This window comes from Trematomus bernacchii, unplaced genomic scaffold (genome assembly GCF_902827165.1).
Source record: "Trematomus bernacchii unplaced genomic scaffold, fTreBer1.1, whole genome shotgun sequence".
Classification (NCBI taxonomy): domain Eukaryota; kingdom Metazoa; phylum Chordata; class Actinopteri; order Perciformes; family Nototheniidae; genus Trematomus; species Trematomus bernacchii.
This window is the reverse complement of record NW_022987714.1, coordinates 6,266,732-6,291,245: the sequence shown is the minus strand read 5'-3', so window position 1 is coordinate 6,291,245 and position 24,514 is coordinate 6,266,732. Positions and strand designations below refer to the sequence as shown.

General features: G+C 42.9%; 1 protein-coding gene across 1 annotated transcript in view; it reads left to right on the top strand.

Annotated features, from left to right (window-relative positions):
* The window catches only part of wwox (WW domain containing oxidoreductase), a 130,492-nt gene that overhangs the window by 20,441 nt on the left and 85,537 nt on the right, over positions 1 to 24,514 (top strand). The window contains exons 6-7 of the mRNA XM_034141830.1: positions 17,005 to 17,093; positions 21,112 to 21,297. Coding sequence (XP_033997721.1) covers positions 17,005 to 17,093; positions 21,112 to 21,297 — 275 coding nt within the window. The remainder of the gene's footprint in view (positions 1 to 17,004; positions 17,094 to 21,111; positions 21,298 to 24,514) is intronic.

Genomic DNA, 24,514 nt, shown 5'->3' with positions numbered 1-24,514 from the left:
CTCTTTCACTCTCGCCTCTGAAGGTGGGCCCATAGCCCTGGGACGAGGGCTTCTTATGATGAGAGAGGTGAGAGGTGGCTTGGATCTCTTTCACTCTTTCTCCTCTTCTTTCTCTCTCTGCCAGCAGAGAATGTTTTTATTGAAGTCTGAGAAGTGCTGACCACAGAGAGACAAGTCCAGCACACACTGAAATGTTTTAAATCAGGAGAGGAGCCAGTTGTAATAAGCTGCAGCCAAATAGACCGAGGCTTAGTTAATGTCTGCCAAACAAGCAAACACAGTAATGTTGAATGCAGTAACCATCTGGCAAGTGGCTATAACATTTATCCGATATTACCCCGAGCTCTTTTAGCATCTTTAGCACAGTTTGAAATTAGCACAGGCTCCCAGATCCCACGATAAAGTTCATTGGAGATGCAAAAGGCTAATTACATGTAATTCTGTGTTTGATGTCTATGTGAGATTTAAATTGTCTGATGCTTGTCATCTTTCATAACTCAACAAGAGTAAAGTCAGACATGAGATGGGAACTTAATGAGTATGTGTGTTTGAACCTCCATATATCTGGTGGCCTACACGTCCATGTCCTCTCGCATTTTCGAAAGGGGGAAAAAAAAAACATAGGAGTGTGTGTGGTGTCAGTTTGTTTTTGTTGTAAAGGACAGAGGGATTGTCCGCTAACAACAGACAAGTGCGTCACTACAAGTCACCAGCTGCCACGTCCGACCAGTCTCACACTGCAAGTCACATAATTCAATGTCAGCCCGATCCAGAATAACGGTTGCAATGCTCTCTATAGTCAAGTGCTCTTTCTAAAAGAAATATGGAATTATGATGACGTTGTTGTGAATGTGAAAATAATGGGTTGTTAAGGGTTTTTTTTGCGTACAAAATGTAGATGAAAGTGTGCTTTTTCAGACAAGGATGTGACCTCTAAAGACTTATTTTTCTATTTACTGTGTATTTATGTAGAACTTTACTTTACATTTTTGTATTCAGTTTATTTCCCCAAAATCTATATCTAGCATTTTGGTGCAGAACTCTGCAAATCATCATCCTTGACTGTGTAAAATGTGTTTTGCTGATAAGGCTGTGTCTCTGAGCCTGTATCTTGTGTTTATAGGATATCCTCTGCAGTCAGGTCTCATGGAATTGATATCAGTGAACCGCTCCAGGCATCCAAACAATCCTGCCCCAGGCACAGCTATCATTATTTTCTGGGAAAGTTGTGTGTTTGTTAGTGTGTGCATGTACGCATGTATATTTGTGTGTGTTTGTATGTACTTTGACACACAGTTAACAGTGGTTTACAGCTTAATCAGTCTGTGTAACTGAATGCATATTTATCAGAGAGAAAATTCATGCTCAAAGAATCAGACCTCAGCCCATACATCATTAACACACACACACACGCACACACACACACACACACACACACACACACACACACACACACACACACACACACACACACACCACATTTCATTAGAGGGGCAGATTCAGGCAGCAGTAGATTAAAAACAACGTCTGTTTTTACAGGTCCATAAATCAAGCATGGGACGAGGGGGATTCATTTAGAGAACACCAGAGTTGTGGTGTAGTTGCCCTCACGTGACCAATGCTTAACTGCGATACTTTGATACACTGCCTTTTTATTAGTTTCATTCTCTCCTGCCCCATTTCAATGATTATCTCTCAGCTCACATTTGACTTGCAGAGTAGGCTGGATGTTGTTTTTATTTTAGTTGAACATTTCGAAGATGAAACGGCCTCCCAGACTCACCAGAGTTAAGCCTACACAGTGGCAAATGATTAGGCCTACAGAACAGTGTTGGTAGCATAATGTTTACTTATCTTACAAAACTGAATTTAATGTGATTGATCCTGTGTTTAGTGAATAAACACCTGTTTTAGTTTGTTTTCACGCCTGCAAACAATTTTTGGATGGTAATGCCAGCTCATAGTCTTAATTCTTATCATACATTGAACCTGCTAGCTAGCCTGTGGGGATGGTGGATGGAGAGCAGGTGGGAAAGGGTGTCCACACTAAGAGTGAGAACTATAGCATTTAGCTACTATACTATAGCAACTATAGCGTAGAACTGTAAATATAACAATATGAGCATCCACACTGTTCTGCCCAGCCACGGTAAGAGGAAAGCCTTGATGGGAGAAAGGAGGAGAGATGCTGTCTATTTATAAAGGTACACTTTAATGTTGATAGAAAATATGTTTACAGTCCATTTTACTAATCTACCCTCCTGTGCTCAACACATTTGTAATCAGATGGATCAAGACTGTTTTTATTGTGTTCATACATTCACTCTGAAATTGATCCCAACAATACCGTATGCCACTGATGGGTGGACTCAACAGTGTACTTGAGTTAGAACTGGTTTTAAAACGATATAATGATGGCTACCTTTATAGTTATTGTTCATAGTGTAGACGGCCCTTAGTGCTATTGCTATTTGGGTTGCTCATGCTTTCAAAATGGTTCCAGAGTTTTAATGGTGTGTGAAGCACGCCTATAAGGTGATCAGTGATAAAGCAACATCGCACAGTGTGTGTGTGTGTGTGTGTGTGTGTGTGTGTGTGTGTGTGTGTGTGTGTGTGTGTGTTGTGTGTGTGTGTGTGTGTGTGTGTGTGTGTGTGTGTGTGTGTGTGTGTGTGTGTGTGTGTGTGTGTGTGTGTGTGTGTGTGTGTGTGTGTGTGTGTGTGTGTGTGTGTGTGTGTGTGTGTGTGTGTGTGTGTGTGTGTGTGTGTGTGTGTGTGTGTGTGTGTGTGTGTGTGTGTGTGTGTGTGTGTGTGTGTGTGTGTGTGTGTGTCAGGCTAGAGCGCAGGTGTAATTTCCCCTCGTCTAAAACCCCAACAAGTGGCACCAGGGGAGAGGCAAGTATATTACAGGTTAAAGCGGTTCTGCTCCCCTGTACCACAGAGAGCTACAGGCTCTCCTGACCTGTGACCAGGCACAGCCCTTGTGTGTCAATGTGTATGTGTGTTTATGTGTGTGTGCATGTATGTGTGTATGCTGAGGGAGGCTCAGAGGTGTCGGAGCTGCCTCACTGTGTTTCTTTCATAGTGTAAAGCCTTTATTAGGGTACCGACCTGTTTGGGGGGCCGCAGGGCAATATTACTTCACCTGTTCCAGTTGAGAAATTAGCTTGTGTGTGTGCACTGTGCAACTTTTAGATAACCAACTCTATATAGAGGCAGGTGAGGAGGTGAACAGGTTGTGTAAATATATCAAATAACTAATAAAACCTGCTGTAAACCAGTGAACACAGATTGACCTTTAACCTCTGAGTCCCTGAGTCACAGCACTATATATGTAGACCGCAGAGGCCCAGCTGATGAATTCTGGGCTGAATGCCGTGGGGAGCAAGCAGGATGTCTCTAACTTTCTTGGGCGTTTTGTTGTCAATGCTGTCATAATGGATTGGGTTCATTTCTTTGAGTGGAAAGTCTATTTTAAAGCAGTGTTTTACTCATTGACTGCAAAACCGTTACCTTGAATGGCAAATTTCCAAACATAATTGGCAGCTTTGGATTTCTCCATATACCTAAGTGATGTGTATGGGGCTGTAGTAAACTAAGATAGAAGGCCGGTGGTGAAAACACATCATGTTGGGTTAACTCATTGGTTAGTCCACATATGCTGGGCCGTGTTGGTATAGAAGCACAAAGTTTGATTACAAAATGTGTGGAAACTTTTAGATCTTATCCCTCTCTTCCTGATCACCGAGCTTCTTCTACCCCGTCAGTTTCGCTGTAACACACAGAGAGCCTCTGCAGGACAGAGTCATTTGACAGACCTTTGTCATTACAAGTTTGTCTGTGGCAGTGATGAACACAGTTAATTGGTGGCTCTCATCTCTCCTCTGAAGGGCACTGCTGCCTATTAATACAGTGTCATGATGAATTAGCCCAAATAAAACTACACATAGCAGTGAATGATGAGCTTATGTCTGTGTGAGTGTATGTTAGTGCACTTAGATATTTCCTTCAGATAGACGGCCTCATTAATGTTTGGTTACCAAATCTCCATTAGGTTTGAATGAATCACCAAGATGAGCCAAATAGGGCAAGGAAGAGGACTGGACTCATGTTCAGAGGGGAGTCAAAATCATCTGAGATCAAGAGAGGAGTGCAGGGTATGGGTGAGGAGAGAGTGAAGTAAGGTGAGGTGAGGTAGGGGTGGGGGGTACGGATGCTCATCCATTACATCCCACAGCGGCCCAGGGGTCGGCGTCGGCAAGACTGATTCAGAGCGATCAGGTTTGGACTCCATCTCCCATAAATCCTGGCATGTAACGCTGATGGATGTGGGCCATAAAGCCTCCCGCTCTGACATGCGGAGAGCAACATGGAGAACCATGGGAAAATGTGAGTGCTCCAGGTTAATGTCAACGAGGCCTGGGAGGGAAAAGGGGATGATGGAGGGAAGGAAAGACAGGAGACATGGAGAGATCAGAGGTGTGGAGGAGAGGAGGATTGAGAAGAATGAGCCCGCCAAGAGCAGAACGTGAAAAAGCCCCACGTTTGTGCGATCACTGTAACAGAATTTACTGTGACACTGCAATGATTCAGCGGCCATCATATGGGTTCAAGCCATGCTGCTTGAGTGCATTAAATAGTAGGACCCCATTTGATAGAGATAAAGACATCAAAATACCTTTGATGATGCCCTTTTCGTAATTTATTTCCTCTCATCTCCAAAGGTTGGTAATAATAGCTATGGCTATGTCAGGATGTTTGGCACGAGTATTAGTGTAATTAATTCTGTGTGACTTTTCATTTATTCTGTTATTGGATGTCTACATAGTGTTTGATGCTTGACCAAAATGAATATAGCTCATTAAAAAAGCATCCTGATTATAATAGGTTCAAATACAGGAACTGCCGACCTGGCTAGACAGGAAATGGAGACATGTGTACTTCCTCATTAACAGAGCCCCTTTTGGGCCATAAAGAACCATCCCAATGCGCAAAAGGAAAATGCTCTGATTAAGGGGCTGCTGCCCTAATGAAGGCTTCCCCCACAGTCATTTATGATATTGGTATGGGTGGTATGGTGACTAGGCCTATGGGAGGGGCTGACTTACGGAGATATGGACATGAGATAGCAGATGCAGTATATTTGTATGGATGGGAGGGATGAGAGGGCCGGGGGAATGCATATCCACAACTCATTTGCTGGAGTCAGTTTTACTAGGTTGCGGCTAATGGAGATGAGCTTGTGTTAAGAGCCAGGGGAGAGCCTAATTTTACATAAAACCAAAAGAGGTTTGAGAGTCGTGTGTGTGTGAGTTCGTGTGGTCAGGTTGTGCTGAACTTCATTCTGCTTGCTCACAAAGTGCATGCTCAAACACTGACCATCTTTTCCAAGACAAGATTTCTCTATCCAACTGAAGAAGAATGACGTCACTTATCATTATCATTTTTGCTTTTTTAATTTACATTTTAATGAATTTATTGCTGATAAAAACACTGTATTTGATTTAATCTTGCAGAGAGACTTCATTCCAGATTCACTGAGATTGTGTTTCAAGGGAAAGCTGCACATCTTTATGTGAGTTGCTTAGAGTACAAACTTTATTTCCTACACTCTCTGATATTTTCATGCAAATAACAGACTTTAAAGGGGTAGTTTGGATGTTATGAAGTGGGGTTGAATGAGCTTCTAATATAAGTCATTGTAATGTATACAGCAGGTGGTGTTCGGCCTGCCCCAGTATAGAGAGACAACCGGGACAGGAGCATTGCACTGCTGTGCTGGGGCAGCATCAAAGCATTTAGCCACATCAAAAAAAAGCCAGACGAAAGAAATCAATATCAGTTTAAGTGTACGCTATAATTAGAATATTTTAACCGTTCACCATGCAGTGAGACCGACCGTTTTGACGGGGGATGGGCCCCACTATAGCCACCAGATTCTATTGAAATAAACCATTTTACCTCAGCTGAACACTGGTCCACGATGCTTCCATCTGTTTGTTTGTTTGTCAAAGTGTGTGATTTTGGTAAATATAAACTAACCCTTTAATTCACAAAATAACAGGACAGAGATTCTATGGCATTACAGACGATGAAATAACCTCATTAAACCCAACTTCAACATTTTCAAACTTTCCCATTAATACATTTTTTTATTTTTAGCCTCCTTTCAAATTAGTTAGTTTTCTACATTTTGGAAAAGTGTGGAAAGTGTTAATAGAAACAGTGTGTTATTTGCAACCCTGTACATAGTTACTATGTGGGCCATATGATGGGATTTACAATACATGTACGAGGCTTGATTTCTTTTACCAGTGTTATAGTGCATGCCTTCACTCTTTTATTTCAGAAAAAAGTCTCCGTTGGGAAAAAATACATGCACATAAATATATAAATATGGATTTTAAGGTTTTACAAATGCCTCAGCTCAATCTTAGAATAAACTAATCCCCTCTTTGCCGCTGTCCTCTCTCTGTTTCCTAATTTCTTCACTTTTTCTTGTCCCACCCCCCATCACTCCCCCCACCATCGCCACAGCAGCTACCTGAGGCCCTTGTGTCCACCTCATTCATCACCTGGGTTTGATTCCTCTGCTCCAAGAGGGAGAGAAAGGTAGAAAGAGGAGAGGAAGAAGAGTAAAGAGTCAAAACAAACCCTCCTCTGTTCTCTCTCCTTCGTTCCCTTCCTTCAGTGTGTGAGGGAGAGATGAATGCAGCCAGTGGAATTAATTGCACCCCGTTACTGAAGATCAGCAAGTTTGCACTGTTGGCGTGCTGATCTGCCATATGGCTGCCCACTAGGTGAACACTTTGATTAATGTGGCCCACTCTCCAGTTTTTTTCCCCCCACTTATATTTGATTCTGATAACTGAAACTCCTCATTCTGAGTCTCTCCATCTTCCGTCCTAGCGCGTCTCTTTTTGTTTACTCTTCTCCTCAGCTCACCTGAGCCATCTGTGTTTGCAGCTTTAGTATGGGTTTCCAGTCGTGCATTCTCTTTTACTGTTGTTTTTCTACAAGCTTTCCTCTACCAAGTCTTTATGGATTCGGCGTTGGTCTGTGGATTGTGGAGTTTGGAGTATCCGTGATATTAGAGGGAGAAAGAAAGGCCAGAGTGTGTTGTTTAAGAGAGAGATTTGGAGCTATGGGTACGAGTCCTTCGCAGTTGATTAGGCCCCTGGGGTGTTGAGTGTTTCTCTATTAGCCTCCTCGGGATCTCGTCTTCTTCTGAGCTCTCTGACTACTCTCTACCCCAGAGGTCCGGGATACACACACAAACAAGCTAACGGGTACAGACACACATGGCATGCACGCAGGCAGACATGTGTGTACGCTGTGCTGAGGTCCAGGCAGTAACAAGGAGGTGAACAGATACTGGAGTCACAATATCAATAGGCCTGAGTGTAAGTAATAATACCTGAGCAGGGTTCAGCCATGAGACAGCGCTAACTAGAGAGGCATCTCTCAAGTGGAGCATTCACTATCTGCAAATCACACCATGTAGCTGTGTGTGATTGTGGGTGCACATAGTCCCATTACATGTGAGAGCGAACCCGTGTTTGCGGCATGGGAGCAGCGCGATGGTGTCATCATCAACTCTGAGATAAAATGTTCTCACCTTAGGTCACAAGTTCAAGTTTGTTTTCTTTTTTCCTGCTGCTATAATGAGGCAGCAGTACAGAACACTATGCAGACATCTATACCGGAACATCTATAACAATCACGCGGGTGCTTTGTTTTCCCTCTGCTTTATGGCCTGTTCCTGCTGCTCGTCTATTTTGGTCTTCCTCAGTCTTGTTAAGTGCCGCCATTCTCCTGTGTTTGGATGTGGCCCAGAGGGCCCTTAGCGAGACCAGGGCCTGGGAATGAGCTGCAGCCCCAGCCAGGGGGTGCCCATGGTAGGCTGCCAGTCCCACTAAATCTCCCTGATTACCAGGGGTGGCTGTGCTGTGATGGGGGTGTTACCAAGGTGGTGGGCTCTCCAAAGAGGCTGATTGAGATGCAAATAGAGGCCATAACTCAGAGGTAATGCGGACCTGAGCACCCTTTGCCTCGTCCATTCCTGTGTACCTCACTCTCTCATCACTCCCCATTTACTTCAGGAGGGACTGTTATTGTCTCCGGATAAAGTCAGATATTTATCATAGCGTAAGATAGGAAGAGAGAAATAAGGGGTGAGGTCCTAGGAGAATAAGAAAGTACAAGCATGTAAATTGACTTTTGTTTTGAAGAAGGTTAACAATGACCAGACACTACCAGATAAGTGGATGAACACACACACACACACACACACACACACACACACACACACACACACACACACACACACACACACACACACACACCTGAAATTACCAAACTTGGTTTCAAAGAAAGAACAGATGGACACAATAAAGTGTGTGGGACTTGGCTTGCCAGTAGAAAGGTGGAATGAACAGGGGAAGAGGAGGGGGAGGAGTAATTGCACAGTCCTGTGTTGAATTGTTCTGTGGATGCAAATTTAAATCCCTCCTATTATTTTAATAATCTGCCTTTTACTGCTTGTGCTCGGATCATTTGTTTGCAAACCAGGTTATTTGGAGAGGGAGGCTCGGGGGTAATTTCATGCTTTGGAGCATTTATATCTATAACTTAATGAGGAGAGGGCCTGTTGTTTCCTGGTAATACACTGCTAGAGGGGAGCAAACTTTTTATTCTCCGTTTAGGGTACTGTTAGAGGGCAATAATGTGGGATCACTCTGATGGAATTAAGGAGCAAACTGAGGAGAGACCTAATGCAGCTTTGGGTGATAGACCAAACTTAATACTGATGTTTCATTCAGGGTTTTTAAGTTCATGGGGTGTACCATAGGAGATGGACTATCCCTTTTGCCCTTTTCAAAAAGCTTACACAAATGTTTTCCCCAGCTCCTGCCTAAATAGGCTAAGTCTGGTTTTTACCTCTTTTGTACATTTTCTTTTCCTTGTAATTATCTAAACTTCGTTAAATGTTTTTGCAATAGACAATCTGTACTCTGTGTATCAGTTTGTGAAATTCAGATCTGTCTCCTGCTTGTTGTCACTCAGCTGGTGCCAGGGCAGGGAGACAGCCTGGTGGCCCGGCCCAACTCAATATAACACAACCGTTATTACATTTAGCTGAGAGACAAAAGGAAGGACTCACTGTCTACAGAAAGCAGCGCACAGTCCTGTGAGATGTTCAGGATTGTTAATGTAGTTACTCCTCCTTCAGTGGAGCCAAAGAGAAAGCGTGATGGACCGATGGAGGGAGAAAGTGTGTGTTCACGTCCCGTCATTCCACCTTTTTCTCTTCTTTTTTCTTCCTTCATCCTCACTGTCATTCCTTCACTCTCCTGTTCCCTTGTGAAGGACTCTTCTCCCTGCAAATGTAATCAGACTGCATGAATTAAAGCAATAATTCAATTTGTTTACAAGGCATCATTTATTCTCTGTCAGGCCAGCGCTCCGTTGACAATCCGTGGCTGGCTGACCCCCGACCTTTGCTGAAGTCACATGATGCATTTATGACATCGTTCAACGAGCGACTTCCAGGCTATTATCAGGCGACAAGGGGCTAAAGATGCATGATGAGAATCCTATTATTCAAATCTGTTTAACAGAATGCAAAACCACATGACCTTATCAACAGACAGGGTGGATCGTGTATAATGGTGCTTTAACAACGTCCGTTGGTGGTACTGAATATGAAAATGAGCATATCATAATAATAATGATTATTATAATTAATAATTTATTTTTCGAATGTGCCACTGTAAGCCATTAATCTATCCTAGTAAAACATTTGATCTGCGCCATTCCTTTCATTCTATTCTTCTCTTGTAACGCTTACTGTGATTCAAAACCAGAGAAAACAGGAGACGTTGTCCCAGAGAGAGGAGAAGAAAAGAAAAGACACAATCTTTTGTACTTGCAGGCTAAACTATTGTGACACTGGAAAATGGTAAGCAGTTTAGAATATTGCCAAACAAAAGAGCTTTTAATCAAAGTGCGTACCAGACCCTGCGGAGTGTAAAACACTCCCTCATCAAAAGGCCTATTATACACTTACTCACATCAAAGGCCTCCATGTTTCTTAATTGCCAGATTCTTTTCTTATTCAATTATGTGATGCTTATGTTTTTATAAAGCTGATACAAAAAGAGCTCGGGTAACCAAATCAAAGGGGCTGAATTTATCATCTCTGTACAGCGATGTGTGTTCACCACATCAGTTTACATATGTGTAAATGCATTTCTGCTGGGGTGTCTGCTATTTTACCCGCCCTCCGGATACCGAGATGATGCAAGGCAGGAGTGTTTCAGGAGAAATTAAACGGTATCAAACTAGCAGGTTTTGATAAAGCAATCACATTACTAACACACTTGAAAAGAACACATTATTTAGCTTTTTTGCTGACACCCCAGATTGAAAGTTGCATGTGCAGTGTACGTGCATGGGGTCTAGGAGTTTTCCTCTAACTTTGCTATCTAACCACAACATAATCAGCATCTAAGTCTACGTGTGTCGTTCAGAAAAGTACTAAAGTCCCTTTGCAGAATTGCAAAATAAGCTAGGTGTAAATATGTAATTGCCAGTGCTTATTCTGAGATCTGAAATATTAGGGAGCAATATGGATTGCATTAAAATCCTGGTTGTTAGGGGTATCGGTTACACTGAAGACATGCAGAAAAATGTGCATTGTCTGCGAATCTGGCGGAGATGGAGTGGGTGAGATGAGGGGGGAGATAGAAGCAGGAGAGGGTGAGGAAATGGAGAGGAAGAGACAGAGAGGAAGAGGAGAGGAAGATGAAAATCTCTTAATGTCTTTCTGAGAACATAGACACATTATTTAAATCTCCATCACTTTTTAATGTAAATCTGATCAGGCTCTGTGCTGGACGAAAGAAGGGAACAGTGAAGCAGAGGTAGAAAAGGACACACGCACACACGCACACGCACACGCACACACACACGCACCAACACACACACGCACACACACACACACACTGATTGACACAGAGCAGCTTTATTATATAACATTGTTAGGATTGAAACATAGATGTCATCATCTCAATTGATCCGTTCTAGAACACAAATGCAGCCAAAACACATGTGTGTGTGTCGGTATATATGGGTGCATGTGTAAGTTTGTATGTGTGTGTTTGTGTGCAATCTGATATCTGCCTCAGGCCCCATGGCCCTGGTCTGTCTGCATCCGAAAAGCAAACTCTGCAATTATGATGACCGCCCTGTCCTTTTCATTTCCCATCTCTGTCTCTCCCTCTGTGTCGCAGGCTCTCACACTCTTTCCATCTCTTTGTCTCTATTTTTCTCTCTCTTTAACCTGTTTGTCTCTCCTGTAAGGTAATACAATTCTCAATAGTAAGAGAATACAGGATTAATACACATACAAGCTACGATATAAAGTCCTCTTTGCACCGATAACTCAAAAATAATTATCATGATTTTTCTTAATTTTGTACATACAGCCTGTTTTTGTTTTTGTAAAACAAAATTCTAGTGTCATATTTATAATAGTAATATTATAATCATGTTTTCATTTTATATTTGATTTGATATATTATATTTGAACTGAGGGCTCAAAACATATATGCAGTGGTGAATTACCTACATTTACTAATTTATTACATTATACTTTATTTAGGCATTTCAATTTGATTCTACTTGTACTACATTTATTTGACAAATACAGTGAATAGTTACATTGGAGATTAGAAATGTAACAAGAATGAGCATATCAAAAAATGCGTCATTGTACGGTAAATTAAAATACAAAGCATGATATTAAGAAGGAGAAATTGCGTAATTTTTAAACAAATATATTTAAAAGAATTGCGCTATTCATAATCATTTAATATAAAATGTTACACTCCTGTTTTCTCTGCAAAAGGAGTACTTGTGTTTAATTTAAAACACACATTTTTGCTAATTCTTACCAGTACATTTTCTTAGTACATTTTTTCCAAGTCATAATTGAAAGATGTTATTATGTGGTAATATTAGCTCGACTCGTTACCTGTAAATATTTCCCCTTTTTTTTTGTCCTCCTTTGTGTTTTTCTCAGCATGCTCAGTGTTTCTCTGCAGCCTCTACATGAGTCCTTGTCAGGTCTGAGTGAGTGATTAACTCATTGAAGTGCTTACTAATTAATGTGTTTCATTAATTACTCTCATTAATGCGGTGTTTACCAACATGGCCTGCCATAGCCTTAGTACGTCACTGAACAGAAATGTCAGCAAGTACTTAACCGACGCCTAGCCTTTACTCTGTGTGTGTGTGTGTGTGTGTGTGTGTGTGTGTGTGTGTGTGTGTGTGTGTGTGTGTGTGTGTGTGTGTGTGTGTGTGTGTGTGTGTGTGTGTGTGTGTGTGTGTGTGTGTGTGTGTGTGTGTGTGTGTGTGTGTGTGTGTGTGTGTGTGTGTGTGTGTGTGTGTGTGTGTGTGTGTGTGAGATAGAGAGAGAGAGAGGTGCCTCTGATGTCCGTGTTAAGAGCATCAGCCTCATTCACCATGTTTCTCATCTGGAAAATCATCCCATGTCCTTCCTTCACCTTTCCCATATCTGCCCCTGCGATTGCTTGATTTGTAACTTGATTTCAGGAAAGGTAAAACCTGTAGATTATCCAGCTTTCATTAGGGGGGAAAAACCCAGTCCGTTTCAAGGAAAGAAGAAATCAATTTAATACAGACTTAACTGGAGGAAATTGCATATTCTGCCTGTACTGTATGTGCTGAACAGGCACTTTCTCTTCCTCACCAGAGACCTGCCTCCCTATTAATTGCAGTGTGTGTGCATGTCAGTGAGTAAGTGGATGTGTGTGTGTGTGTGCGCGTGCATTTGTTTGTTTGTGTGCATTCATTTGAGTGTTTGAATGCATGTTTCCCGAGTGTGTATTCAGTCTCTTAGTCTGTGTGTGGAGGTCAATGCTCAGACCTGTGGTAGGGCACACAGCCAGATGTGTCTGTTTCTTTATTTGCAGCGTACATGTGCGTTCATGGCACGTGGTGTGTGTCCATACTTCTTTGTTGGTGTATGCCGCCTGCATAAGCACAAGTGCATGTGACTTAGCCAGGTGGAGAGGAGATTGGTTGGTATTTATGAACAAACGTCATAATTGTGACAGGATGATATACGACCAGAACATCCCACAGTTTCCCCCCCTCCTTCCCTTTTCTCTTTTTCTTTCGCTAAAAATATATATCTATGATAAAATACGGTCTTAAAAGCTGATGACCAATTTAGTGTGGCGTGTTGCGGACAAGGTCACAGAGATCTGAGTTCCTGTGTTCCTCCCTCCGAGGCCTGTTCTAATCTACAGAGCAAGAAGAGGGGCTCAAAGTCATTTCTCTAATTGCTTTTATAAGGTGCCCTTTTCACATGGCGTCTTTCCTGCTCATTCACTTTCACCGCCATTACAACACCTTACCTCCGCACCTGCTGCTTTAAATGCAGCCATGTAATATTGCTGACGCCTCATATTGATATCAGGTATTTGTAGGGAGCAATAGCAACCATATCAACCTATAGAAGTAGTACACTCTTCTGTCTTCCCCTTCTCTTTGACCATCCTTCTCCATGCCTGAGGAGTTAACCTGGGCTGGCTGCAGGCTAAGTGTTTTGTATATATGGGGGTACTTTTGATTTCTTAAGTGTTGTCCCTGCATTGGTGATCTATAAGGGGAGCTGAGGTGGGGAAGGGGCAGCACGAGGTGACTGAAGATGGAAACAGGGGTTAAAGTGGGAGAGGGAAGGCAGAGAAGGATATGGGGAGAGGGGGATGAGATTGAGCCTAGTGCATTAAGACAGTGTATTATTTGGCGGTTCCACTTGCCTGCGTCCATTAGGGGTGGCTGCTATGCTATTAAAGGGGTCAGCGAAGTGTGTGTACCTGTGTGTGCGTGTGTGAGTACGCCTACATGTGTGTGTTTTAAGAGTTAGTAGAGTGGTCCAGTGTCTTATTGAACAGGATGGGGCTCCCCAGCTCTAATACCTCTTCATTTTATTGGATTGGATGGCCCCAGTTCTAATTGTATTAGGGATCTTCCCTCTCCGTCCATCCACTCTGTCTCCACAGCTGAAGTGACCACATGTCATCCCCCAACACACGTGGAAAACACCAGGAGAGCCGAGGGGGACCTCTGCAGAGGCCAACTTCTGCCTCTCACACAACTCTTTCCTCTCCACCCTTGCCGCTTGTTTCCTCCTTCCTTCTTCCCCTCCTCCTGATGAAAGTCACAAAGGTCATTGTCATGTTACAGACAGCTGTTCTCTTGGGTTGAGCGGGTGGAAGGCAGCGGCAGGAGCGGAGAGATCTAATGGCCATGCTACAATCATGGTGACCTTGCCACTTTCTGTCCTGTACACAATGCTCTTTTTGTGGGTGCCCGGTTATGAAGATGGACACACAGTCGCCTTAGTTTTTAGTTTTCAAGCCGTAAAGCCTATTTACTGTACGCGTGTGTTTCATTCATAATTAGCCTTTTGCGTTCAGATGGAGCGATAGGTTGTGTGTAGCTGGGGGCAGTAAGCTCTGTCACCCCGAGCCGGGCTCTGTGCTGTTGCACACTCAGCGATTACTCCAGAGTTAACCAGAGAGGCTTCGCTGCCTCTCACTTTTCCTTCGCCCTTGAAGAGACCAGGAGTTGTCAGGGTCCTCATAAAAACCCTGAACGATTGCGTCCGTGCGTTCTTCCTCTCTTTTTCTACCCTTTTTTTCCTCTTCTCCTTCCAAAACCTGGCCATCTGTCTAATTGTTCACCTCCATCGCTTTAATGCTTTTTACATGCTTTTTCCCCCCTCTTTCCAGGCAATAAACTTTATTTTCTTCGCAAGACTTCAATCTGCAGGGGGAGGGTAGACGGGCAGGCTGCTCACCTTCTCCCTGCTGGATTTGCTCCAGTGGCCCCCCTTCAACCCCCCTCTATCCTCCCTCTGGTCTCCCATTACTCCATCCCTTCTTCCCTTTTCCCCCCTGTCTCTATAGAAGGGGATATGTGTTCGTCAAGCTGACACCTGCTCTCATCTTCTCTGCTGGTCATACACTCATGGAGGGCTTCCCTGTTGAGGAGGCCTTACACTGACCTCTTAATTACCTCACTGCTGCCTGCTCTGACCTTGTTTCGAAGTAATGAGTAGTATTTCTTTCTGTAAAACTCAATTATCCATTTCATGAGAACAACTTTTTTTCTACACATAAAGTTTTCTAATTATATAGTACGTCTTGCTCCTACACGTGTTTGAATACTTGGTGGAAAAAGATTACTTTCACAGCCTACACACCGTTCACTTTCCCTGCATTTCTGTGTATGTGTACTGTGTAAAAGTGGGAGTGTGAGTGCTGCACATACAAGTCATTAAATGAGACAGTTGTCTCCTCTCACCTGTGATTACTGCTGTGTGCAGATCATATAAGCAGGTACCCTATAATCATATCTATAATAGCCATAATCAGCCCTTTAATGCTTTGTAATAGCATCCATATAATGGTATAGAGTAGCATCAAGAGAATAATTCAGGCATAGATAATGGTGTGATAGCGTGGTTTTACCCTTGAGTCACAACACTGCATTTGTTGTGTGTGTGTGTGTGTGTGTGCGCATGTGTCTGTGTATGCATGAATAAATACGCCCTGGAGCAGTTAAGGTGTCTGTAAAATGCCTGAAGAATCACATTTCCATCAGAAGGCGCTCTTAACCCTTTCTTGTTTTCTTTGTGCTCACTGCTCCATGGAGCGTCCTTGCTGTGAGTGTCATGTACGCTTAACTCTGCGGAGACAGACAGGCAGAGGAGAGACATTCACATATGACGCACACAGACTGGAGATCTGATCGGGGGGAGGCTGATAGGGTGGAGGCTGATAGGGGCGCAGCAGCAGCAGCCGTGGTGGTGGCGGCGGATGGAGAGCGTAACGCTGAACGCTGTTCCGGGGGTAATGTGAGCTGACTGCGTTCCTCAGGGACTATGGGCAGGACGAAGGGGAGAGGCAGCATCAGGAATACCTGGTGCTGCTGAACCCAGAGCCCAGCTGGGAGTCCTGGGAGCTATATCTCAATCCTTTCCCCTCTCCTGCATGAGGGATGAGTCTAATGGACCGTTATTTTAAACGGAACACGCTCCACTTCGGTTCACGCTGCACGCACCTGCACATCACATCCCACGTGAGCTCATATGTTGTAGGGAGATTGAACCAGGTTTGTCTGTTGAGAGGGCCTGCACTGATTAAGATGTAGAGAAGGGGGAGAAAGTCTAAGTTCACATGCTTTATCCAAAACAAAAAAAGGCCGTACACTCTTATTTAAAAGATATGCTCCTTGAGGCCTTGGCCCCGCAGCAGAGACGCTACAGTGGGATGGAGAGCATGATGAATATTTAGTCCGTCTTCCTCAGTGTGTAAATGCAGCTATGCATTCACTTAAGTCATTTATCTTTCTTTTCTCCTCTCCTATCCTCACCCTGTCTCCTAACATATGGTGTGCAAAGATGTGCCACACACACACACACGCACACGCACACGCACACGCACACGCACACACAATTGTGCAGAGAACGTACAGGATTGCGACCACGTGTCAGCATTCTTACACACTTTTTTTTACTAGGCTGAAAGAAAGTTGTCAAGTCAATTTTATTTATCTAGCCCAAAATTAGAGATGACAATTCAGCAAATTGTCCGGAAATGGCTTTATATCAGTACACAGCATCCTTTATCCTTAAAGCCTTGTTTGAGATTATAAAAGTCTTCCCTAAAAAAACTTTTAATAATGAAAATAAGGAAGAGATCTCAAGAGGAGAAAACACCTTTTTATCACTTTAACCTGGAATTGTGTTTGTTGGTCTGTTCCTTTTTTTGCCAAATGTTGGTTATGAAGACAAATGATGCCGACAGTTTGATTTTGTAAAACAACCTTGAGATAATGGTTATGACAATGTTGATTTTTGATGCTGCTGTTTTTTTTTAAATCTTATCTTTGTGTTTCCTGTCTCTACAGCACAAAGCAAGGGTGGAAGCCATGATGTGCGACCTGGCCTCGCTCCGCAGTGTCAGGGAGTTTGCTGATTCTTACAAGGCCAAGAAACTGTGAGTATTCGCCATAGTATATTTGTTCTCTGATATTTTAATACATTTGGGAAAGAGGAGTAAAAAGTATATTCTATCTGACCTTATCTTGCAATCTCCTTTCTATGATTGCTCAATCTTGTAGAACACAATAACTTCTTTAATTTATGAATCTGCTCTAAAGATTAAAAATTGCTCTATGCAATGTTACAGTTGTGTGTTCGGGCTAAAGGAAGGATTACAGCTTCCCTCCAAACTCCAAGGTAGCTGTTTTTAAATTGAAGCTCACACGTTTAAAAAAAACGTTTGGATCTAAAAAACGGATCCAAAAAAGGTCTAGCAGCACCATCACATTGTCTTTCTGTCATTCATAGCTCACTTTCAGTAGCCTTCAGTACCCTTTAAACTTTAAAACTGATTTCATTCTACTTAGACAAAGGAAAGAAAAACATAGGAATAAAGAAACAAATAAGTAAAAATAGTGAGGACTTAACAGAGTCTCTCATTCACTTAATGTCCCACCGTTACTTCCCACATACACCATACTTAAAGGACGTCCAAACTGTTACTGATGGACACCATATGGACAAGGCCCCAGGAGTAAATGTGTCTATTTATGTCCGTTTGCTTGACATTGGTCGAAACAGACGACCAGACTTGATGACTCTTATTTTGTGTTGGTCAGCTTTTACCGCATGTGTCTTGCGTCCCGTGCTCGGTCGCACAGTTGCTATTTTGGGGTCATGTATTCTGTCATCCATACTGCTCATCCACCCGCAGGTGTGTATGCAGGGGATTGTGTGTGTGTGTGTGTGTGTGTGTGTGTGTGTGTGTGTGTGTGTGGGTGTTAGTGTCAGGGGAGCCCCTTGGGGAGAGGCAGGGCAGTCATTGCCCGTAGCAGCCCTGGGGCAGGGTATGGCCATCCAGGACACGTGTCTTGGGTCACAGCCAAACCTTACCGTGGCTTCCCTCACCCTGTGTCCTATTGTCCCCTCCAATAACGTACATGTATCCATCCCATCCACACTGCAGTACATTAACCTCCTTTTATGTCTACTTCCTTCAGAAACCCCTCTCCTTGTTCAGTTTTTTGCATATCCCTTTTTGTAATTTGTTTATCTGCCTCTCTCTTACACATGTTGTCTCTCCGTCTCTCTCTGTCTGTGTCGCTCTCTCTCTCTACCTCAGTATTTTGGCAAGGTTGTATTTCTTCATTAGCTGTGCTGTTGGGGGGGAGTGGGGGAGTCCCAGGGGACGTCAGAGTACATTAATTCTCATCAGAAGGCGAACAGAGCAGAGTGGAGGCTGGGAGCTCTGAGCTGTGAATGGCACTGGGCAGCTGTCTGAGTCTACCACCACTCTATTACTGCACGTATGTCTTCAGGCATAACACACACAGGAGCGTGCACACACAACATGCATGTATATGTGCATACATGCACAGACACACACTCAGACAATTCTGCGAGCAGACGCACATACATACAGTTTTGTAAACACAGAGAGACAAACACACTAAAACACCCACACAATAATGCTCCTGCAGCGTGTCAATGACATGTGAAATGTAATCAGAGTCTTTTTCTTTTCCTTCTCTCCTTTCTCACTCCCTTGCTTTTAAGTGCTTTAGTCAGTGGCTTTCACGCTGCTTTGTGTTCCATTGACCCCGATTCTGTTTTAATTGCCTGTCCTTTGAAATGAAATTACCTGGATATTGATATTGTTGAATGCAGTGCAATTTCATTGGGATGTAATTGATGGAGGACAGCGTTGACAGAATGCCCCTAATACAATTTCTACTGAACGGTCCGTAATTAACACATGCAATTTGTTTTCACCTGTGATTTTTTAAACTGCATTTATCCTGTACTAATTTCAAACATATTATGTGTAATAGGTGGTCTTTATAAACACATGCAAGCCACTTCACATCAGTCTAGCACTCTCTGCATTGTAGTGACCAAAAAGCTGTCGAATATGTGTATGTCTCTTTACATTTCACAGGTATACACTTCTGGTGTGAGTGTGAATATGGATCAGGATGAGTGGTGTACGCATGTCCGTATGTTTGTTGCCTGGGCCAGTTTTCCTGTTGCCAATAAGTGCAGTGTTAATGACCAGCAGTCTGAGCCCAGCTCACACAGGCAATCTCTTCCTGCTGGCCCACATTATCACAGAGGTCAGGGGTCATACCCAGGGGGGTTATTTAAAGTAAATATATAAACTGATGTCTCCCTGTTTGGTAGTTAACACCCTCGTTTGACCAGCGCTGAGATTGCACAGTGCACACAGTGTTGTGTGAGGTCTTAATGTGGAGAGAGGGACTGTGTTGCGCGGCAATAGGCCTATTAAAGACATTCATTAGACCTGCGCTTATGAGAGAGGGACTAACTGGTGGGCAGTTGAATTAACAGGCCTTTTACAATACCAGCAGACTCACTTGAGGCCCATCTGAGCTGCGTGGGGGAAATCGCTTCACTGGCCAGAGAAAAGTTGGTTATTAGAGTTTTTGATCACAAATGTATGATACCCTTTGTGTGACATACTGATTTTTTTTTATTAGGGTAATGTCACACAAAAAAAAAGGACACAAATCGGATTTAAATCTTAAGAGGTGTTTCTGACATATTGATCCATTTTAAAATAACAGCTTCAGTGAAAAGGTTAAAAAGTTAGGTCAAAAGTTCAGGCGTGGTGTTATTGTGCAGCTTTGAGCCAGCACATTGAGCCAAGAGTTTGACTTTGTATAGCACAATGTTACTGTACTTCACACTCTATTAGACAGGGGAACACTGGGCCAAAAACAACCAACTTGTTTTGTTTTTTCTTTCAGAGCAGAACTTCACATCACAGCTAACTGTATTACTCGTCTATCTTGTTTTATCAGGTATAAGCGCAGGTCATAAAGGTAATTTATTTACACGTATTGTCTACTAAGTTAAGTTAAACATCCTTTCCTCTTTTGTTTTTTTGGGAGGAAATGTGAAAACCTTGCTGCTGCTTTGTGCTCTGTTGATAATTTGCTGAGGTCGGCATTCTTCAAGTTGACTTGAGACTAGGTTTGTGCTCTTTAATGAACCTTGTGTGTTCGAAGGCCTGAAGGTGATCGTACAGTACACTCCTATGTAATAGCATGGGATGGCTCATTATAGCAAGGCATAACAATTCACACATTAATTTTCCAGCATCCAGTTTTTAATTAATCCAGTAGGCAGTCTTAAACACAGGGTACACAAATTGCCTTCGGCCTCATAATTAATTCTAATGGAAGAAATTAAAAATTGGTGGGGTGTGTTTGGATTGTTCGGCTGTGTTACTGTGGTTTCGAGCTCGCTGGAGCGACGCTGTCACCGACAAGGATCTCTCACTGCCCTGACCAATCCAGCAATCTCCATTCTCTGGCACGCGAGCAGGGAGTGTTTCTCACTCGCCCACACGATGTCTGCAAGAATGGAAATGTGTTGCGTGCTGTTCTAAAGCACATGCTTTCTTTTATTGGTCCCTGAAATAAGTGAGTGGTTTTTTACATCGTGACTTGTATTTCCTTTAATCTGCTCTCTTCTGCTCAGCCTTTTTGAGTCGATGTGTTGGTGGGTTTTGTTACTCAGAGTACTTACACAGAGCCGGTATCAACATCCATTACTTTCACCAGCCTCGTGTGTTGAAACGGTTTGAGATTGCTTCTCAATGTGTTGTTGCTGTTGGACTGCAGCCAGCTGTATTCAGTATCTACAGTACCTGTCGGGCCATGGGGAGTTTCACTGGAAACCTCTGTATCATATCAGCATTACTGATGCTCTGTCTCTGTAGACCTCTTAAGTCTACCACACTGGAACAAGACACCCCGTTTCCTTTCTCTGCCTTGACTTCTTACTATTTCATTTTTTCTTTTTTATTCTTATCCCTGTCCCTCCTTACCTTTTCTTTGACCTAAAATGGTATGGAAATCCCCCTTTTATGCTGCTGTGTCTTTTTTGTTTTCACCTATGATCAATAAACAATAAAATATGTTTTACCTTCTGCTTTCTTCCCTCCCTAGGCCCCTTCACATTCTGGTGTGTAATGCAGGCGTGTGCACTCAGCCCTGGAGCCTCACGGAGGACGGCCTGGAGTCCACCTTCCAGAGCTGCCATCTAGGCCACTTCCTGCTCGTCCAGTGCCTACAGGAAGTGCTGCGTCGCTCTGCCCCCGCTCGTGTTGTGGTGGTATCTTCTGAGTCCCACAGGTAAAGTGTGCATTTGTATGAGACACACACACACCTGCTCTCCATTAAATAACTTCTCAAAAGAGCTACTAGAGGTAGAACTAATTATACAGGGTACCTTTAACTTATGCGCTCATGAGCTGCTTTTATGCAACATGTTTGAAAATAATTTTTTTTCCTAATCCGTGTTACACATTGTATTTTATTGCCTCAAAATGACCTTAAATGACCTCAAATGACTCCTTAAGTTTTGAGTAAATCTCGTTTTTCCCTTCCCAAAGTAGCTTGCCTTATTTATGTCTCTGGGTTTGGAGGTATAATGATCTACTGGAAACCATAGACAGACATTAATGCAGTGTTTCTCAAAGTGGGGGGCGCGCCCCCCCTGGGGGGAGCAGAGGCATGACAGGCGAGAGACCAGGAGGAAAAATGGTTTTGAAAAAGAAAAAAAAAAAGAAATCATAATTTGAAAAATTATTGATTCGAAAATAATATGATACAGTACAGTACAAGTACGTCTGGGTCTCTGTGTTTCATTCAAGCTCGGCTCTGTGTGTGTGTGGAACGAGCCATTTTGTGTGCGTGCGCGAGAGAGAGAGAGCGCACCGGTACCGGAGATCGTTGTTGTTAGCTTCTGGTGCTAGCGAGCTGGTGGCCGGGTCTCAAACGTTTTGGTCACGATTAATGTAAACAATTATTTACGAGGCACACGTTTATATGATCATTATAGTTATAAAAAAAGTGATTTGTAAAATATCCATAAAGAAATAGTAAATCTGTTTACAGTTCTGTTTCATATGGGTGTTGAGAGATGTATCCATAGATCTCTTCATTTTGCTCTCAAAGTGCACCAGATTCAGATTGATGCTTTTAACTTCAATATTTAAAAAAATATATCTTCCCGGGGGAGCATGCCCCCGGACCCCCCTACTGTATGTTAGGTCCACTCCCCATTTATAAAAATAGCACTTTACCCCTGCTTACACCTATATGCCGTGAGCTGATTATCGAGCCTTCATTGTAACTGTCACGGGTACACTGTGTATTTGCGTGGGGAGTGTTGCAGTAGAAAATTCCACTGTAGCGCCCGGTACATTAAAGGGAAACCCTAAATGTTTGAGCACCCTCTATGAAACGTCAAGCTACCCCACAGCACCCCCAAAATAAATCTTTGGCGCCGCCACTGAGCCTGCAACCCCGTTTTGAAGAAATGTGCAGTGCAAAACAGGCTCATTGCAGCCACTAATGATAATACATACTTTTTTGCCAAATATCAGCATTTTCTTTCTTTTCATTTTTTTGCACAGATTGCAAAGTGGCAAAGTATTATAACTTATTGTTCTAGCAAAGGGATTGCACAGTTGTATTATGTATTTTTTTTTTTGACCACACAGACTTATTGGGCATTGTTTTATTATCACTGTTCTAGCAAAGGAATGCTCACGTTCATATTGATGTATTTTAATAAATGTTAACTTGGCCCATTACGTGACTATTTGTGTTGGGGGGACCCGACTTTTTTTTCTCTCCAAAGGGGGGGGCCTGACAGAAAAAGTTTGAGAACCACTGCATTAACTGAACAACCACTCCTTTGAGGGACTCTTGCACAATGACATGCTTCTGAAGCAATTGTGTAAATTCTGATTATTGCCAACATAAATACAATTTACTTACACACTACCTTGACGATTAACACATTTTTGTTTAAAAATGTTAGAAACTATTTTACCTACTTAACGCTCCAAAAAATGTGTCCTATCTAGCTACAAGGTAAACATTGTGCTTTTTCACAGAGTAAATTATATGATAACAGGTTCCATATTGTAAAATGAAACCACCTGGCTGAAAAGTTAAGGAATTTTGTTCAACGCACGCGGCACCACACTGTGGTTTTTCCTGAATTCCCAACGTTCACAGTTAAGCCATATTAAAGTCACCAACTTTTCATCTGCAGTCATGCAGTCATAGCTGCAGTTTTTCACTACAAACTGGTAGCTCAGACCTAATGCATATTGTCAAACATGACAGCCTCACTCACTGAAAACTCATTTCCTTCCACACGCTGTCGCTATGAATTAAACGTATCATCAACATGATGGATGGATTTATCAGCTAAAATTAACTTTGATCAAGTATCTGCTGCTTTCTCTCTGACCCCCTGACTCAGCCCCTTTCTCCCTGCTTTTCCTTCCGTCGGCCGACTATCGTTTTTCAAGTCTCTCTTTTTGTACATTCACTTTATAGGTTTCTGGTTTTTCTGTCATTCAGTAGACAGGCATGATGTCTTGCAGTGAGCTGTGAGCCCTGAGCCATGTGTTTCAGAGTCAGTGAGTGTGTGTGTGTGCGACATTGATCCAGTCTTCAGTCAGTCAGACGACCAAGCAGAGTGATTGATCGGAGCTCGGCAGAGTGACCTGAGACAAGGAGAACATACGCAGAGTTATTCTAGCAAATCAAACAGCAGCACTATTACTGGGGCCCTCGCATGAGTTATGTTATACAGACTGCCATGCATGAGAGGACAGGAGCAGCGGAGGAGATGGTTTGACACTCAGATTCACTTTGGGTCACACTGCTATTACATGCTATAGGAAAGGAACAGAAAGACAGAGTAGCAAAAGCTTATCGAAAGAAAGTGCGTCATGAAGGGAGTATTGACAGCGTTTGATTGATGCAAGACTTTTCTTACACAGTAAGAACAGTGAGGTCATACAAGTGTTTGCAGACTGCTATTGAAACGGTGTCTACTATTTATTATATATTGCTGTAAGGCCAAGAATGATCAGTTATTCTCTTCACTTTTTCGTCCTACAGCTTCCTCTCTCTCCTTCTCTGCCTCCCCAACACATATACTCACCTTTCCTTCTCTCCTCTACACGCAGCAGTGGCTTTAACCCCTTCAAAGAGGGCTTAGTCAGGACCAGAGAGAGTCAGTTACACACTGACAGACTACAGGGAGGAGAAGAAGAAGCGAAAATAGACAATATCTTATATTACATCTTCCATTCTGTGCACCTCATTCCAGACCTATATTACATCTCTTGAAGTCGCACCCTTTTTTGTTTGTGTTACTTTCCGTTTCCGCTGATTTCCCGTTTATTCACTTAGCCTCCCCTCACACGCAGTGTGTGACCCCTGACCTGGCAGCATATTGTATTCCCTAAGCCCCTTGTCCACTGGTAAAGCATTGACCTATAAGGGACAGGGGTGGAAGAGATGGACGGACGGGTAATGGCTG